Below are 17,693 nucleotides of genomic sequence, written 5' to 3'. Positions count from 1 at the left end.
GCCTGGGTATATAATAGATAAGTTATAACCCGGACGTAAGCTGTTGATAAAGGGATCCGTTGGGAGTGAAACGGTTGTAGAAGAGGCCCATTGAGTGGAAGACTCCGCGGAATCGAAGGAGCAAGAAGCTTGTCTTCGAATCTATCATTTTGGCATTATTTAAAAAAAAACTGCAATTCTCATCTTAAAAGATTCTCTTGTTTTTATGTTAATTGTTCCTATTATTTAATTAAATAAAATAATAAAATTTAATTAATTTCCTACAACAATACGGACAACAATATTGACATCGAGGACATCCTGTCAGCAGTTCAAATCCTCGAACACGCTACATTCTATTTAAAACCTAGATTTCATTTTATAACCGATTTTATTTCTATTTCTGACACGTTTATAGTCGGAAAATAAAACATTTACATTTTTCGTGAAAAAATAAATGTAGATGAGCTGAATCAGACTATTGCAACACTGATTATTCACAGTGTTTGCTGAATCACGGTGTTTTGTGATTCATGAATCAAAATCATGAATCATTTTTCTTTAGTTTTAGGGAAATCAAAAATCAAATCAAAAATCAAATTTTTTTTTTTATTTAATTCATGAATTAAAATCAAAAATTAAATCAAAAATTCTTTTATTATTATCACAAAGAAAAAGCATAAACTTACATATTAAATATATTTGTCAGTCAAGTTTAAGATTCATTTTTAAAAGAAGAAGAGTTTCAAATCTACTGTCAGTAAGTCGTGTACGTCTACATGATAAAACCAGTGCAGCGATGCTAAAAAGTCGTTCTACTGGTGCACTGGATGGAAGGGAATGAATAATTTATTCATTCCCTTTTGTTGGTACGGTCAATTCGGCCAATAACTTATTTTTTTAAATTTCAGACTATTTTATTATTTCTAATTAATTTTATTTAAAAAAATGTGTAATTCAATCAATCTCTTACGATAGTTGATGTGCATTTTTTAGTTTTATTTTGAAAAATCCGACTCACAAAATTGGGGTGCTATAAAACACTCGTTTGTCGGTATTTATAGGTAAAGAAAAAAGTTCATTATTTCGAAATGGGGCAGGCAGCAGCTGGCGGGAGTTGCCAATGTTTTTGCGACATTTTCGCCCCCTCCTCCTCCTCATTTTCCTCCGGGGGCTGCTGGGCTGCTGCTGAGAGCGGCGCTCGGTCGCGGCGGATGAATCACTGAGATCGCAATAATAGACGGCGGTCAGGGCGAAGGATCGAGAAGAAGTTAAGAAGATGAGAGTGTGGTGGCCTAGCTCTCTTTCGGTTCTTTCTTCATACGAAACGGTGTGAGTGTGTGAGTGTGTGTGTGAGCCACCGTTTTAAATTTAGAACTCTCACTCACGCCGGAGGAGCAAATGGCAAGCGGTCGTGACAGCCGCCTCTACCCACACGTGTGTGTCGTCGTCGACGAGAGAAGTTTAAGAGTTTGTTTAGTTTGGATGCAAGGGAGGAGGAGAAAACGACGACGTCGTCGGGAGAGTCGATGTGCGGAATTCCAAAACGGCGCGTCTCACTAACCTTTCTGGCCTTTTTTGTTTTATTTAAAAAAGAAAAAAAAATGAAAAATTCCTTTTTTTTTTATTTTGTTCAAAAATGGCGCCCAATTAACACACAAACGGCCTTCTTTTTGAAACATAAAAAAGTATATTATATTCCAGTTCAACTGGATTATATATACGTACGGCTAGACTGCTGCTGCTGGATGGATCGTGTTCGTTGGTCTGGGCGTTCAAATCCCGACGTTGTACTACACACGACCCAGTAAAAAAGTAACTCGTAGACGACCCCACCTTTTCTTTTAAAAAAAGATGGAAGAGATTTTCGAGAAATCTAATAAAAACTATTTTTTTTTTTTTTGTTTTTCTACCCGACTTGATTCATCCAAGTCACGTGATCTTGACGTCACTGGAGGAATTTTCTATCTTAGCTCTCACAACACACACACGGGTCAATTAAACATACTATGCACGATTAGGAGCTCTAAAGAATATATAAGGACCCCAAAACATTTTGACATATTTACCTGCCGGCCCGGAATATCAGATCAAAATTATTTAAAATCAAATCAAAAGTTGACGGGGGAAAAACCAACAAATGAAAATCCCCAAAAAGAGATCCGATGGATGGATTATTGTGTATAGCTTTTATTTTATTTTTTCTCGGGGGGGTCTATCTGGTTACCTTTTATGGTCTTTTGAAAGGGGAGGTGTACACATGTCCTTCTTCTTCTCTTCTCAATTCCTCTCTCTTTTTTTTCTTTCTTTTTCTTTCTTTCTCTATACCATCCGGCGTGGTTGTTTTATTTGCCCGCGTGCGTGTGCGTGTTCGCTTGGATATATCCTCCGTCTGGTTCACATGTTCAAATATGGTCACACATTTTCGGGGTTCGTTTTTTCTTCTTTCCTTTGCATTTTTTTTTCACCTACAAAAGAAAAAGAAAAGGAAAAAAAACGAATTTGGTTTTTCTGTAGAAGAAGAAGAGGTTAGAACTGGTGGTGGTGGTGTGTGTAGTGGTGTATATAGTATACACACAACTATAACCAGTTGTGTTGTTGTTGTGTTGTTCGCCCGGAGCCATTTTGATATGCCGGGACACACTATACATGTATATATAAAGTGACGTCATTCATTTCTTTTCTTCTCTCTCTCTCTCTCTCCTATTTTTCCTTTACCTTTTCAGAATATCAAAATGGGAAATATCTCGAAGGAGAAGAAGAGAGTCTGGAGAGGTTCTCCATAATCCCACGCGCGTCTTCTATCTCTCTTCTTCTTCTTCTCCCGCACCAACACACAAATCGCCCAGCAGAGAAGAAACAACAACAACCAAATCTCTGTCCAGCCATTTGTTTTGTCTTTGATTTCTGATTTGTTTGGCCGGACAAACAAATCTAAATTTTTATTAAAAAAAAAGAAAATTGGAATGTCGTTCAAAAAGTGAAGAATATAAAGTCATTGTGTCAATTGTTTTTTAAATGTTTTCTTCTTCTTCTGCCTGACTCTGAGCTGGGTAGAATGGGGAGGGGGGTCATCACCGGCCGGCCCTGCACTTACTGGTCCAGTCTCCCTAGGCTTCTTCTTCTTCTTAGATGCATTTAAGCGTCTACACGAAGGAAAACGTCGGAACGGGTTCGGGCGTGAGTCAGCTGTGAAGAGAAAAGAAAATGGCCCAAACGGCTGGAAAAGAAGAAAAAAGAAGTGGGGAGCTAAGAGAGAATAAGAGAAAAACGGACAAAATAAAAAGAAACCAAACGAAACGAATGCCAGGAGAATGAGAGAGAAGAGAGAAAAACGAATAAGAAGGTGGAGGGAACATTTATTTTTTTTTTGGGTAAGAAAAAAAAGAGGGAGGAACACAAAAACTGACGAGGAGGGAGAGAATGAGGAGGCCAGCCACCACCACCACCACTACAGCCCTCCCATCTCTCCCGGTTGTATAAGTTTACCGTGTGGGAGCGGGACCGGCTCCAGTGGCCCCCCAGAGCTGGAACCGTGAGCAACACGTCGACAACAGACAAAACAGACACACACAAACGCTAAGAGAGGAGAACGTCCAACAAAGTCAAGAAAAAGAGAAGTCGAGATTTGGTCGATTTTGAAGGAGCTTTAAAATCTACTACCCCGACCACATCACCCCAATCAGAAAAGAGGAGAAAGCTCAACAACAACAACAACAACAACCGACATTTTTTTTTTTTTCGTCCAGTTTCTACGTCCGTTGTGGCCGGGAAAAATTGAGAGGTTCTCCCCAACCACCACTACTGGCAACTGGAAAAAAATTTGATTTTGCGGGTGAAACAGAAAGAAGAAAATCCAGCAGCTCCGAGTTTCATTGGAAAACAAAAAAAAGAAGAAAATTTTTTTGTCATTTTTTGTGTGTTCCGGTTTGACGACAACAACAACAACAACAACAACATCAACAGCAGCAGCAAGCAAAAAAATTGGAGGAAATGTCTCAGCGGTCAATAGTGCCGGCCGAGAAGCAGCAGCAGGTCCTGCTGTCCCAGCAGCGGACGATGGAGCAGCGCTCGTCGGCCTCGACCACGACCGTCCGTGAATCGCACACCCGCGGCCAGGAGACCCGCGTCGCTCAACAGACGTTCACGTCCCAACAGCAAAGCTCCAACACGACTCACAGAGGTTAGCCAATTTTAATTTCAATTTCCATTTTTTCAATTTTAATTCCGGACGGATACGAAAAATTCCCCTCCTCGTTTTTCTCAATTCAAAAAGAGCGAGAGAGAGAAAAATAAAAAGAGAGCCGTGAGCTGGAATATTTTTGGGTGTGTGTGTGTGTGCGTCTAGGGGGTGGGGAGAGACACCCAAAATAGATGCTGAGCTGGGCCAGTACAGGAAAGAAAAAAAGGAATTTTTTAAAATTTTTATTTTATTTTCCCATTGAAAGAAAAAGGCGCAAAGTTTAAAAAAAGGGTCTTCACTCCGGGAGAGAGAGAGAAAAAGAGATATGATTTCAGTTTTTTCGCCACTAATTGTTTCCCCAAAAGAAGAAGAAAAGGGAAACAGGACAAAAAAGTAGCAGCAGCAAACAGCTCGTGGTGGGTCCGTCACCCGATACTCTGGCGGAGAGGTGGTGTAAAGTCAAAAGTTCTTCTTCTTCTTCGTTCTTCTTCTTCTTCTTCTTCTGGATTCCTCACTCCAACACAACCCGAAATGTGTGTGTGTGTGTCTATTGCTATGCTATAGACATGTTTGGGAAGGGGAAACGAGCCGAGCCAAAGACGGGCAGAAATCCCTGGAGCGGTTTGTTTCCTTCTCGACTTTCTCTCTACTCCCCGTGTGCGTTCGTTCGTCTTAGCTTTTTCTTCTTCTTTTTCTTCTACTTCGGAATAGTCGACAAAAGAAGAAGATGGCGGATAAAAAGACGGGTGGGATGGAAGACAATCCGCCCGTCGCTGCGTTCGTGCATGTTTTTTTCTTTCCCTCCACCGTACATGTCTAAACCCTCAATGACTGACTGGGCTCAAAAAAAGAAGAGAGAAGAAGAGAATGGTGTCAAATCTGTGCATGGAAGAAAGAAAGAAAAAATACACCTGGGACGGGCCAGCAGAACGATCTATGCTAATGACACGCACACGCCGCTGTGTGTGTGTGTGTGTGGAGAGACTCTCTTCTCTTTTAAGGAGATTTTGTTTTTGTGTGTGGCTGCTGCTGTTGCATCCAGCCGAGAGAGAGAGAGAAGGGGGTATACACACACAGAGTCAGACGGACGGACGGACGGGAGAGAGAAAACCGGCGCAGCTCTCTCAGGTGAGTCATGGGCTTTGACTTTAAAAGGTCACAAAAACGTTTCGCCAGGCGAGGAGAGTAGGAGGAGGAGGGCCAGCAGCAGCAGCAGCAACAGTTACTAACTTGCAGCGAAAAAATATATTTATGCTGTACACATAGACACACGGGGCCCGTCAGGTGCTATTGCGCTCGCCCGTCATACTTTGGAGGTCTATCCCTGCTGTCCATTCTGACGGATAACTTCCAACTGTGAAAAGACATTTGATCTTCATTTTGGGCCCTTCGTTTGGAAAGAAAAAAAAAACCCCAAAAAAGACGAGAAGCTGAAAAGGAACTTTCGGTCATTGTCATTCATTGAAATCTCAGCTGACGCCGGGCCGGGCCGGGCAGAGAGAAAGTTGGCCAGCCGAATCCGATCCAGGTCGCTTAAATGTATACAAAGGAGAGAGAGAGAAGGCCATCATCTGCACAATCGAACTCGAAAAGTTGGATGACCGTTTCATTCCGATCGCGCGCTGATTTCTTTTAATAATCCTCATCAAAAAAGAACAAACACAACTACTCAAATAAAAACCCCACTAAAAACCCTCGCAAGAAAGTTCTCAGCTACGAGCAAGGCTACGAGATGGCGAATTGGAAAATTGATGATTTGGCCGGGCAACGGGGCCCAGTTGCAGCAGCAATCAACAACAAACTCTATATAACAGTGTGTGCGAGTCTCAAATCCCCCTGCTGGGCTGTGTGTACTCCTACTACACGGAGTCTGAGGAGGAGAGTTGCGCTGGCTCAGAGCTAAATTTATATATCACATCTCTTTAGAGCAAAAGGAAACTTTTCAACTAACACAACCAACCAAGAGAGAGAGAGAACGGCCAGCCCAGCACACACACACGGGAGAGTCTCCGACAAAAACCCCAGCGCGCCCGAGTGTGTTCCAAAAATGGACACGAGAAAGGCGAGATGGGGGGGTCTCGGTTCTTCTCTTTCTCTTCCCCAAATCACCAGCGGCTTTTGCACCAACTTCGACTCTCTCTCACTCTCTGGATTTATATTTTTAACTCCGTCGAGGACTCTTGCGCGTGTATTATACACATCCGGGCCGTCTTCGCCAAATAACCAACAACCTTTTTTACTTCGCTTTTATTTTTTTTATTTTTCTTATTTTTTAACGCCGCGTCAGTACAACCCACAAGAACGACAACCAACTACATATTATTACCCAATTATTTACGTAATATGATGTGAGAGAGACCCCCAGCTCTATTCTTTTCGGATGGGAGGGTTGCCGGACGGATGAAAATGGAACGCGGATGTTGGAGGTTCGGATGCCCGATGATTATTGGAACTCGTCAGAAATATTAAAAAAGAAAAGAAAAAAAAAGAAATAAAAGTTTTTTTTGGGGAAAAGAAATTTGTTGTTGAAGAATGTGACGTGTGTTGTGGAATGCAGACGGCGCGATGGCGCTGCGATCTAGCGGTCGAAAATAAAACTACCCAAAACTCTCATTTGGAGAGGAGAATAATAAATAAATGGTGGTGTAATATTATTTTGGGGAAAGAAAGAAAAGAAATAGAAAAGGATTTTTTCTATCTCTCTCCCCCCCACACACACATACACTCTGAGCAAGAACACACAAGTCGCCGTAGGCGCTTTCAGTTTGATCAGATGGCAGCTAAAACTAATAAACAGAGCAGGGTCGAAAAGGGGAGCCAGGCTAGTTGTGGTAGACAACCAAGATTCGATGGTCTGGCAGTGAATTATTATCGATGGCAGCTGACAGATGTTGTCGTGGGGACACCACTCTGCAGCGGCAAACTGTTGCACAGCCAATCGGGAGAGGTATATACATCTTCCATTTGTTTTTTTGTTGTTGCAACTGAAGTCACATCAATCATTCTCGGTTACTTGAAAATTCCTCCCCCACAGAGCTAGCCTGCAATGTCTCAATCACTTTCACCTCTCCTTGCCAGCCAAAAGTGTCTCTGTGATTTGTGTGCGTCCCACTTTAGTTCCAACGTTACTTTGTTTCTCTTGGCTCTGATCACCTGATGCTCACCATTTCCTTTTTCGTTTCACAGTCCAAGGTGCCATGCTGCAGCAGGGCCATCAGATCCAGCAGCAGGGACATCAACAACAGCAGATGATGCAAGTCCAACTCCTTTTTCGTTGAATTCAATAGAAGATAGAGCATTCACAGTCTGTGTGTCACATGACGACTAATGGCTTTTCTCTTTTTCTTTTCTCTTCCACTTGCCAACAAAAAACACACAAACAGAATGAGCAGTGGCAGACCGTCGATGGTCATGGACGGCTCGCCACCAGTCTTTGAGCAAATCTTTCGTAATGCCCGTTTCGCTCAGGGGGGCGATGCCTTTTTCGAAGGCAAAGTGACCGGCAATCCCCGGCCAGAACTCTCGTGGACCCGCGAAGGCCAGCCACTCTCTTCGGGTAAAGATAAACATTTCGTTGTCACACACATCCGGACGCATCTTTTTAAAATTCCAAATTGGGTCCCCAAATATTCCAACAGGTGGCAAATATCAGATGCAATACGAGGCGACATCGGGCAAAGTCTCTCTACTCATCACTCACATCGGGCCGGGCGACGAAGGCGAGTACACTTGCACGGCCGTCAACAAATTCGGCGAGGCCATCTGCACCGTCTACATCCAGCCGGAAGGGCTCAACTTCCCGCAGCATTTGCCCGACATCCACGAGCGCAGCGCCCACACGGAGCTGCTCTCCTACCAGACGAACGGCAATCAAGTCCAGCAGCAGGAGCTCTACGACGTGGACTTTAAGGTGGACACGTTCGAGTACCGGCTACTGCGCGAGGTGGAATTCCGCGAGTCGCTTACCCGCCGCTCCCAGCTGGACCTGCAGACGGAGACGGAGACGGAAACGGAGACGGACTTTGAGCAGCTGACGACGCCGCTGGCCCCGCCCCAGCTGGTCCAGCAGCCGCGCAACACCAAGCTGCTCCAGGGCTCGGACGCCACGTTCCAGGCCAAGCTTCAGGGCAACCCCAAGCCCAAATTGACGTGGTTCATGAACGGCGCCCGGCTCAACCCGTCGCCCCGCCACCAGCTGACCCACAGCAACCACCTGGCCACGCTCAAGATCCGCTCGGTCCAGCCGCAGGACGCTGGCCACTACACCTTGTTTGCCGAGAACGCGGCCGGATGCATCGTCTCGACCGCCTTCTTGGCCGTCGAGCCGTCCGGTGCCAGCAACGGATTCTCGCCCGTCGCTGATAAGCGGGCCCAGTCCCGTCCGGCCGCCGCCCCGGCCTTTAGCGAACCCACCGCCGCCAAAGTGGCCCGCACCGTTTCCCAGCAGCAGGAGCGCCCGGCCAACATCAACAACGACGCCGTCGTCATGGAAACGGGAGAGCCCAGCGGCAAGGCCCTGCCGCCCCAATTTGTCCGCGTTCCGGCCGATCAGGAAGTGGGCGAGGGCAAGATGGTCCGCTTCGACTGCCGCATCACCGGCCGCCCTTACCCGGACGTTTTGTGGTACCTCAACGGCCGCCAGATCCTGGACGACGCCACCCACAAGATTTTGGTCAACGAGTCCGGCAACCACGCCCTGATGATCACCGGGGCCGGCCTCGGCGACTCTGGAGTCATCCAGTGCGTGGCCCGCAACAAGGGAGGCGAGGCCAGCTTCCAAGTCCGGCTGTCCGTCATCGAGCGGGAACAAGTGGTCGCCCCCAAATTCGTCGAGAGATTCACGACGATTCACGTCAAGGAGGGCGAGCCCGTCAGCCTCCACGCCCGGGCCATCGGCACGCCCATCCCCAAGCTCACCTGGCAAAAGGACAGCGTCCCAGTCAGCTCGGCCGGACCCGAATTGTCCATCACCAACGAGGGAGGATACAGCGCCCTGGAAATTCCCTGCGTCCGTCTCATGGACGCCGGATGGTACCAGTGCACGGCCCAGAATGCGGCCGGCTCGACGGCCACACGAGCCCGTCTCTTTGTCGACCAGCAAAAGCTCTCGTCTGGCCAGCCCAAAGCCATGAGATTCCCCAAGCCGACTAAAGTCATCCAGCCGCAGGCTGAGCCGGAGCCCGAAGTCATTTATTTGCGCCATGTTGAGCGCGCCCGGCCCCAGGCACCCCGTCGTGAAGAAGAAGAACGCGTTTACGAGGCGCCCATTTTTATCCTGCCATTGAAAGGTAAAAAAATTGAAATTTACGAGATAAAGAAAAAAATTCCGGAATTCCGGAATGCGGATTAAATTTTTTTTTTCTTTTTTTTCTTGTCTAAAAATAGATGTTAATTTAGCCGAAGGGCAACGAGCCTATTTCGAGGCCAAAGTGAACCCGGCCGGCGACCCCAACATGCGCGTTGATTGGTTCATTGATGGCAAGCCATTGGCGGCCAGCTCGCGCGTTACCGTCACTTACCGTTTCGGCTACATTTCTCTGCTGCTGATTGGCGTCATCCGCGAGGACAGTGGAGTCTACACTTGCCGCGTCAGCAACGAGGCCGGCTACGCCGACTCTAGCGCCACCATGGTGGTCGGCCCGCGGGCCACCATCGAGTCGACTTCCCAGCATCCCGAATCGCTGGAGCAGATCCAAATGTTGGAGGATTATTCGCGCTACCAGCGCAACACCTCGGTCGAGGAGACCCTGTCCGGCTCCCGGCCCGTCTTTGTCAAGCCGCTGCACGATCTCGGCCTGATGAACGAGGGCGCCTATGCCCATTTCGAGGCCCAGATCCAGCCCGTCAGCGACCCCTACATGAGGATCGAGTGGTACAAGGACGGCCGATCCATTACGGCCAGCTCTCGCATCACCACCATCTACAATTTTGGGTATAAACTAAAAAGAGACCGGAATTTTAGAATGACATTTTAAAAATTTCATTTCAATTTAGTTATGTGGCATTAAACATCATGCATCTGCGTTCCGAAGACGCTGGAATGTACACGGTGAAGGCCATCAATCGCCAGGGAGAGGCCGTCAGTCAGGCGGCCATCCAAGTGGCCAGCCGCGGCACTGTCACCGGCGACCTGGGCATCCCGGAACAGCAGCGCTACATCGAGCGCATTGAGGAATTGGAAGCCTATCAACTGTCGCTGGCCCAGCGCGGCCAGCCGGAGCCCATCGAGGCCACGTCGCCGCCCGAGTTCAAGTCGCCCATCAAAGATCAACTGGAAATTCGTGAGGGAGGCTTTGCACACTTTGAAGCTCGTCTTGAACCCATCGGCGATCCAAAACTGACAGTTCACTGGTTTAAAGGTAAAAAAATTAAAACATACATTTTTTAAAATTCTATTAAAGTTAATTGTTTCATAATTAATTATGATTGCATTAAAATTTTTTCAAATTGTATTTGATTTCTTTATTATTATTTTTTAATTGCGGTTTTTTAATTCGAATTTGACACGAATATTCAAATTAGATGGCAAACCGCTGGAGGCCAGTTCGCGCATCACCAACTTTTTTAATTTCGGCTACGTGGCGCTGACGATCAAATTCATCACGATCCACGACCGCGGTGTGTACACGTGCGTGGCCCGCAACGCCCTGGGCGAGGCCACCACGGCCGCCAAGCTGAGCGTCATCTCCAAGCAGGACATTCTGCTGGATTCGCAGCACCCCGAGGGCCTGGAGAAGATCCGCTACCTGGAGGATGACTCGCGCTACGCCCGCAAGGAGGAGACCACCACCTCGGTCACCATCAAGCCGCGCTTCCTCGGACCGCTCAAGGGCACCAACAAGATCGTCGAGGGCCAGAAGGCCCACTTTGAGATCCGCCTGGAACCGCAAAACGACTCGACCCTGCGCGTCGAGTGGTACTTTAACGGCAAAGTCCTCATGCAGGTGAATCAATTGACAATTTTATTTTTTTGAATTTGAATTTCGAATTTTTGAATTTGCCCAGGCGAGTCGCATCCATTTGTTCCACGACTTTGGATATGTGGCACTGGACATTTTGGACGTGCGCTCCGAGGACGCTGGAACCTACACGGTGGTTGCCCGCAACGCCCTGGGCGAGGCCCAGTCGGAGACTACCATGATTGTGGAGACCCGCAGCAGCATCGACACCACCTCGATGCACCGTGTTGCCTATGACAAGGCCCAGCGCCTGGAAGAATCCAAGTTCCAGGTTTGAAACATTCAAAAATTCAAATTTTGGCGCCAATTTCTCAAAATTCAAATTTTCTCATTAGGAGCCGCAATATGACATTGAAGAAATCTCTAAATCGCGTCCCATCTTCGTGATCCCGCTGAGCGATCCGCATCCAGTCAACGAAGGCAACAACGTCCACCTGGAGTGCCGACTGGAGCCGATGGGCGACCCGACGATGCGTGTCGAGTGGCACTTCAACGGCAAGCCCATCACGGTGGGCTCCCGCTTCAAGTCGTACTTTGATTTTGGCTTCGTGGCCCTGGACGTGATTGGCGTGACGGCCCTGGACTCTGGCGAGTACACGGTCCGCGCCACCAACCACCTGGGCACGGCCCACACGTCGGCCTGCGTCCGCGTCATCAACCGCTCGGACATCCTGACGGAAACGCAGCACGAAGGCGCCTGGGAGCAGATCCAGATGCTGGAGGATTCCTCGCGCTACAGCCGCAAGCAGGTGGAGGAGATGTCGGTCGAGCAGATTCCGCTCTTCACTAAGCCGCTGCACAACATCGAGACGGTCGAGGGCACCAACATCCACCTGGAATGCCGTCTGATTCCGGTCGGAGACTCTTCCATGCGCATCGACTGGCTGGTCAACGGACAGCCCATCCGCACTGGGCACCGCTTCCGCCCGGCTTTCGATTTCGACTACGTGGCCCTGGACATCCTCAGCGTCTACCCGGAAGACTCCGGCGTCTACACCTGCCGCGCTTACAACAAGCTGGGCGAGGCCGTCACCTCGTCGAGCGTCCGCGTCGTCGCCAAGTCGCAGCTCATCCTCGAGTCTCAGCACCCCGGAGGGCTGGAGAAGATCCAGTACCTGGAAGACGCTTCGCGCTACAAGCGCCGCGAGGACATTGACGAGATCGTGGCCATCCGCCCGCGCTTCCTTTCCAAGCCCAAACCGCTGGAGGGGCTCCGCGAGGGCCAGAACGCCCATTTCGAATGCAAACTGGAGCCCGTCCAGGATCCCAACCTGAAAGTCGAGTGGTTCAAGAACAACTGCCCCGTGACGATTGGCAGCCGCTTCCGGCCCATCCACGATTTTGGCTACGTCGCCCTGGACATCATCGGCCTCATCGCCGAGGACTCGGGCGTCTACACTTGCCGGGCCCAGAACGCCGTCGGCGTCGACGAGACGTCGGCCAACTTGTCGTGCAAGTCGTCGAAGCAGATCGTGACGGACGCCCAGCGCGACAACATGGGCATGGACAAGCTGCAGTACCTGGAGGACAAGTCGAAATACCAACGCGTCGAAGAGTCTGAAGAAATCTGCACTCAGGTAACGATGAAAAGCTTGAAGAAGACGGTCCGCTTCCGGCTGCTCAATCCGTCCGTCTGGCCGGACTAGAATGATCTCATTAACAACACAGAAAATTATTTAAAATTATCAAATAAAATCAAATAACAAAATTAACAATTTTTGTAAAATTTCTTTTTTTATTGGTCCGTCCGTCCATCACATCCGCACATCCTTGGAACACGACACGCTGATTCAATACAGGCGCCGGTCTTTACGACGTCGCTGAAAACGATCGAGATCAAGGAAGGCCAGCGGGCCCATTTCGAGTGCCGTTTGATTCCCGTCTCGGATCCCACCATGAGGATCGAGTGGTTCCAGAACAACATGCCACTAAAGTCCGGCTCCCGCTTCATGGAGACCAACAGCTTCGGCTTTGTCGCCCTGGACATTATGTACTCGTACCCGGAAGACGCCGGCACTTACACCTGCCGGGCCTCCAACGCCCTGGGCCAGGCCGTCACTTCGTGCCAGTTGAGCGTCCACTCTAAGAAATCCATCGTCCGCGAGACCCAGAATCAGACGGCCTTGAGTCAGATTCAGTACCTGGAAGACGCTTCCCGCCAACAGCGCCCGTCCGACGTGGAGGATTCCACCACCCAGGTGAGAATTAAAAAAAAAAAAATCCTTCCGGGCGGAAGGAATTCAAATTTTTCTTTGTTCAATTTAGGCCCCGATGTTCACCCAGCCGATGAAGAATTTGACTTTGAAGGAGAACCAATCGGCCCATTTCGAGGCCCGTCTCATCCCGGTCGGCGACTCTCGCCTCCGGGTGGAATGGTTCAAGAACGGCGTGCCGCTCCAGGACGCCAACCGGATTTCGACTTTGAACGATTTTGGATTCGTCGCCTTGGATTTGAAGTACGTCCGCCCGGATGATTCGGGCACCTACTCTTGCCGGGCCACCAACGAGCTGGGCCAGGCCGTCACTTCGGCCACCCTGATTGTCCAGTCGAGAGACACGATGGTCGTCACGGAAACCCAACACCAGACGGCCCTGGACAAGCTCCAGTACCTGGAAGATTCTTCGCGCTACCAGCGCCAGGTGGAAGAGGATTCGGTCGTGACGGACAAGCCCAGGTTTGTGGCTCCGCTCAACGGGCCGACCAAGCTGGTCGAGGGCCAGAACACGCACTTCGAGTGCCGGATCGAACCTTACCCCGATCCCAGCATGAAGGTGGAATGGTTCCACAACGGCAAGGCCTTGTCGACTGGTCATCGCTTCCGCACCGTCCACGATTTTGGTTTCGCTGCCCTGGACATTCTCAGCGTCTACCCGGAAGATTCCGGCGAGTACACGATCAAGGCCACCAACAAGCTGGGCACGTGCACCTCGACGCTCAACATCGAAGTCTCGTCCAGGTCCGGCCTGGTGACGGAATCCCAGCACCAGGCGGCCCTGGAGAAGATCCTCTACCTGGAAGACGGTTCCCGCCACCGACGCGTCGACGAAGTCGATTCGGCCATGACGGACAAGCCGTCGTTCGGCCGTCCGCTGCGCAATTTGAACCTGGCCGAGGGCCAGTCTGCCCACCTGGAAGCCACTCTGGTGCCCGTCAACGACCCGACCATGCGAGTCGAGTGGTACCACAACGGCCGCCCCATCTCGCAGGGCCATCGCTTCCGCACCACCTACGATTTTGGCTTCGTCGCCCTGGACATCCTGTACGCCTACGCCGAGGATTCCGGCACTTACATGTGCAAGGCCATCAACGCCAATGGCGAAACGGTCACCACTTGCTCGGTGACGGTCGAAGGAAAGGCCGGCCTCGTCCTGGACACCCTGGACCAGCAGCGCTTGACCAAGATCAACGAGCTGGAGGCCTACACCCGCCCAGCCAAGGAGGACGTTGAGCAGGAGATGCAGCGGCCCATTTTCACGACTCCGCTCCAGAACCTGGAGAACATGAAGGAGGGAGATCACGCCCACCTCGAGTGCCGCCTGGAACCCATCAACGACCCCAAGATGCGGGTCGAGTGGTACGTCAACGGCATGGCCATCCGCACCGGCCATCGCTTCCGGGCCACTCACGACTTTGGCTACGTGGCCCTGGACGTCCTCTATACCTACCCGGAGGACACTGGAACTTACATGTGCAAGGCCATTAACGCCCTGGGCGAGGCCGTCAACACCTGCACCATCCAGGTGGCGTCGCGCAAGTCCATCTACCTGGACTCTCAACACCCCGAAGGCTGGGAGAAGATCCGAGCCCTGGAATCGCACACGACCAGCCGCCCGGAAGAGGTGGAAGAGCCGGCCGGCCCTCCCCGCTTCATCACGGAGCTCCAGGGCACCACCAAACTCCAGGAGGGTCAGACGGCCCATTTGGAGTGCCGAGTCGAGCCCGTCCGCGACCCCAAGCTCCGGGTGGAAGTGTTCCACAACGGCAAGCCGCTCCAGTCGGCCTCTCGCTACCACGTCACCTGCGACTTTGGCTACATCGCCCTGGACATTAAGCACGTCCTGCCGGAAGACGGAGGCAAGTACACGGTCAAGGTGGTCAACGATTTCGGCGAGTGCAGCTCGTCGATCGACATCCAGGTGGAGGGCCGCAGCGGCCTCATCCTGGAATCTCAACACCCACAGGGTCTGGACAAGATTCGCGAGCTGGAAGACGCCAACCGCTTCCGCAAGGAGATCAACCTTGAACCGGTGCCCTTCCAGCGCCCGGTTTTCACCGCTCCGCTCCAGAACCTGGAGGGACTCCTGGAAAGCGCCAACGCCCACCTGGAGTGCCGTCTGATCCCCGTCGGCGATCCGTCGCTCAAGGTGGAATGGTTCCGCAACAACCTGCCCCTGGAGGACTCGTCCAGGATCCAGAAGACCCACGACTTTGGCTACGTCGCCCTGGACATTTCCCACATTCGCGACGAGGACCAGGGCATTTACATGTGCCGGGCCACCAACTCGCTGGGCGAGGCCGTTACCACGGCTTCGGTCAAGATCCTCTCCAAGGCCAGCATCATGCTGGAGAGCCAACATCCGGAAGGCATGCGCAAGATCCGCGAGCTGGAGGAAGGCAAAGCCCCGCAGCGCGGGCCGGAGCTGGACAACGTTTTCGAGAAGCCCGTCTTCACCACCTGCCTGACTGGGCCGGCCGAACTCCTGGAGGGTCAGAACGCCCATTTCGAGTGCAGAGTCGTGCCCGTCGGTGATCCGTCGCTCCACTTTGAGTGGTACGTCAACGGCGTCGAGCTCAAGATGGGCAGCCGCTTCCGGGTCACTCACGACTTTGGCTACGTCACCCTGGACGTCAGCTCGGTCATTCCGGAAGATTCCGGCGTCTACATGTGCAAGGCCATCAACAAGGCCGGCGAGGCCGTTTCCACCACGGCCATGAAAGTCCGACCCAGGGGCAGCATCCTGGGCGACGCCGTCCAGCCGCAAGCCTGGCAGAAGATCCAGCTGAAGGAGACGGAATTGAACCGGGCACCGACCACCTACGACGACGCCCCCATGTCGGAAGCTCCTCGTTTCATCAAGAACTTGGTCAACCAGGAGCTGCTGGCCGAGGGCCAGAACCTTCACCTGGAAGCCCAGGTGGAGCCCAGGAGCGATCCCAACTTGCGAGTGGAATGGTACCACAACGGAGTCCAGCTGATGACCGGCTCGCGCATCCGCAGCACTTTCGACTTTGGTCTCGTCTCCCTGGACATGCACGGACTCCGGGCCGACGATTCGGGCATTTACGTCTGCAAGGCCGTCAACAAACTTGGCGAGGCCGTTTCGACCTGCACCATCCGGGTGGAAGCCCACGGCTGGCTGCTGGGCCAGGCTTTGCGCCCAGAGGCCCTGGCTAAGATTGCCGCCCTGGAAGAGCAGCAGGTCCGCGAGATGGTGGAGCAGGAGGCGGACTTTGAGTCGCCCGTCTTCATCACCCATTTGAACAACGTCGAGTGCCGCGAAGGCGAGACGGCCCACTTTGAGTGCCGTGTGCAGCCCAGCAAGGACCCGACCATGAAGATCGAGTGGTTCGTCAACGGCAAACTCTTGCCCGTCGCTTCCCGCTTCAACGCCACCTACGATTTTGGCTACGTCTCCCTGGACATCACCCACGTCTACGCCGAAGATTCCGGCGTCTACACCTGCCGGGCCCAGAACGCCAAGGGCCAGGCCGTCTCGACCGGCACCCTGCGCTGCACCAGCAAGGAGAACATCTACCTGGACACTCAGCACCCACAGGGCAAGGCCGGTCTGGAGGCCGTCCACGAAGCCGAGCAGGCCTATTACAACAAGTACCAGCGCCAGTCGTCCGCTCCGGAGGCCAGCTTCCCCAAGCCGCTGTTCATCATCCCACTGCCTGAGAAGTTCTCGCCGGCCGAGGGCCAGCCGCTGCACATGGAGTGCCACGTTGAGCCGAAACAGGACCCCAAACTGCGCGTCGAGTGGTTCTTCAACGGCAAACTGCTGGACCACGGCTCCCGCTTCAAGATGACCAACGACTTTGGCTTCATCTCGCTGGACCTGTCGGACGTCTACTCGAGAGATCAGGGCGTCTACACTTGCCGGGCCACCAACGCGGCCGGTGAGGCCTTCACCACCACCACCGTCTACTGCCAGGGCAAGGAGGGCCTCATCGAGGACACCCAACATCCCAAAGGAGAGGCCGGCCTGGAGCAGATCCAGCGCTTGGAGGATTCCCTCCTGCCGTCCAGGGGACTCGGCGAGGCCGACGAGGACGGCAAGGCGCCCGTCTTCACTTCCCAGTTCCAGAACGTCACCAACTTGCTGGAGGGTGACATTGCCCACTTCGAGGCCACCCTGACGCCCATCGGCGACCAGACCATGACCGTTGAGTGGTTCTACAACGGACAATCGCTCAAGCTGGGCCACCGGGAACGCACCGTCCACGCCTTTGGCATGGTCGTCCTGGAAATCATCGGCACCAAGGTCGAAGATTCTGGCATCTACACCTGCAGGTACAAATTAATTTAAAATGTTGTTTATTACGGATGGACCGTATTTGATTGATTTAT

The 17,693-nt window shown here is 51.6% G+C and overlaps 1 protein-coding gene across 4 annotated transcripts in view; it reads left to right on the top strand.

Annotated features, from left to right (window-relative positions):
* Positions 1 to 3,432: 3,432 nt before the first annotated feature.
* The window catches only part of LOC124194754 (titin-like), a 66,575-nt gene continuing 52,314 nt past the window's right edge, over positions 3,433 to 17,693 (top strand). For 2 of the 4 annotated variants that reach the window (XM_046589092.1, XM_046589091.1), the window contains exons 1-11: positions 3,433 to 4,162; positions 7,349 to 7,415; positions 7,546 to 7,718; positions 7,801 to 9,450; positions 9,548 to 10,094; positions 10,157 to 10,521; positions 10,685 to 11,106; positions 11,168 to 11,392; positions 11,457 to 12,698; positions 12,921 to 13,319; positions 13,387 to 17,636. In XM_046589092.1, the coding sequence (XP_046445048.1) occupies positions 3,973 to 4,162; positions 7,349 to 7,415; positions 7,546 to 7,718; positions 7,801 to 9,450; positions 9,548 to 10,094; positions 10,157 to 10,521; positions 10,685 to 11,106; positions 11,168 to 11,392; positions 11,457 to 12,698; positions 12,921 to 13,319; positions 13,387 to 17,636 (9,530 nt within the window). In that variant the 5' untranslated portion in view covers positions 3,433 to 3,972. Of the gene's footprint in view, positions 4,163 to 4,241; positions 7,110 to 7,348; positions 7,416 to 7,545; positions 7,719 to 7,800; positions 9,451 to 9,547; positions 10,095 to 10,156; positions 10,522 to 10,684; positions 11,107 to 11,167; positions 11,393 to 11,456; positions 12,699 to 12,920; positions 13,320 to 13,386; positions 17,637 to 17,693 lie in introns of those variants that run through there. The other 2 variants (XM_046589094.1, XM_046589093.1) reach the window with 2 other exon arrangements.

Source organism: Daphnia pulex, chromosome 5, assembly GCF_021134715.1.
Source record: "Daphnia pulex isolate KAP4 chromosome 5, ASM2113471v1".
NCBI classification, from domain to species: Eukaryota; Metazoa; Arthropoda; class Branchiopoda; order Diplostraca; family Daphniidae; genus Daphnia; species Daphnia pulex.
This window is presented reverse-complemented; position numbering and strand designations above follow the sequence as displayed.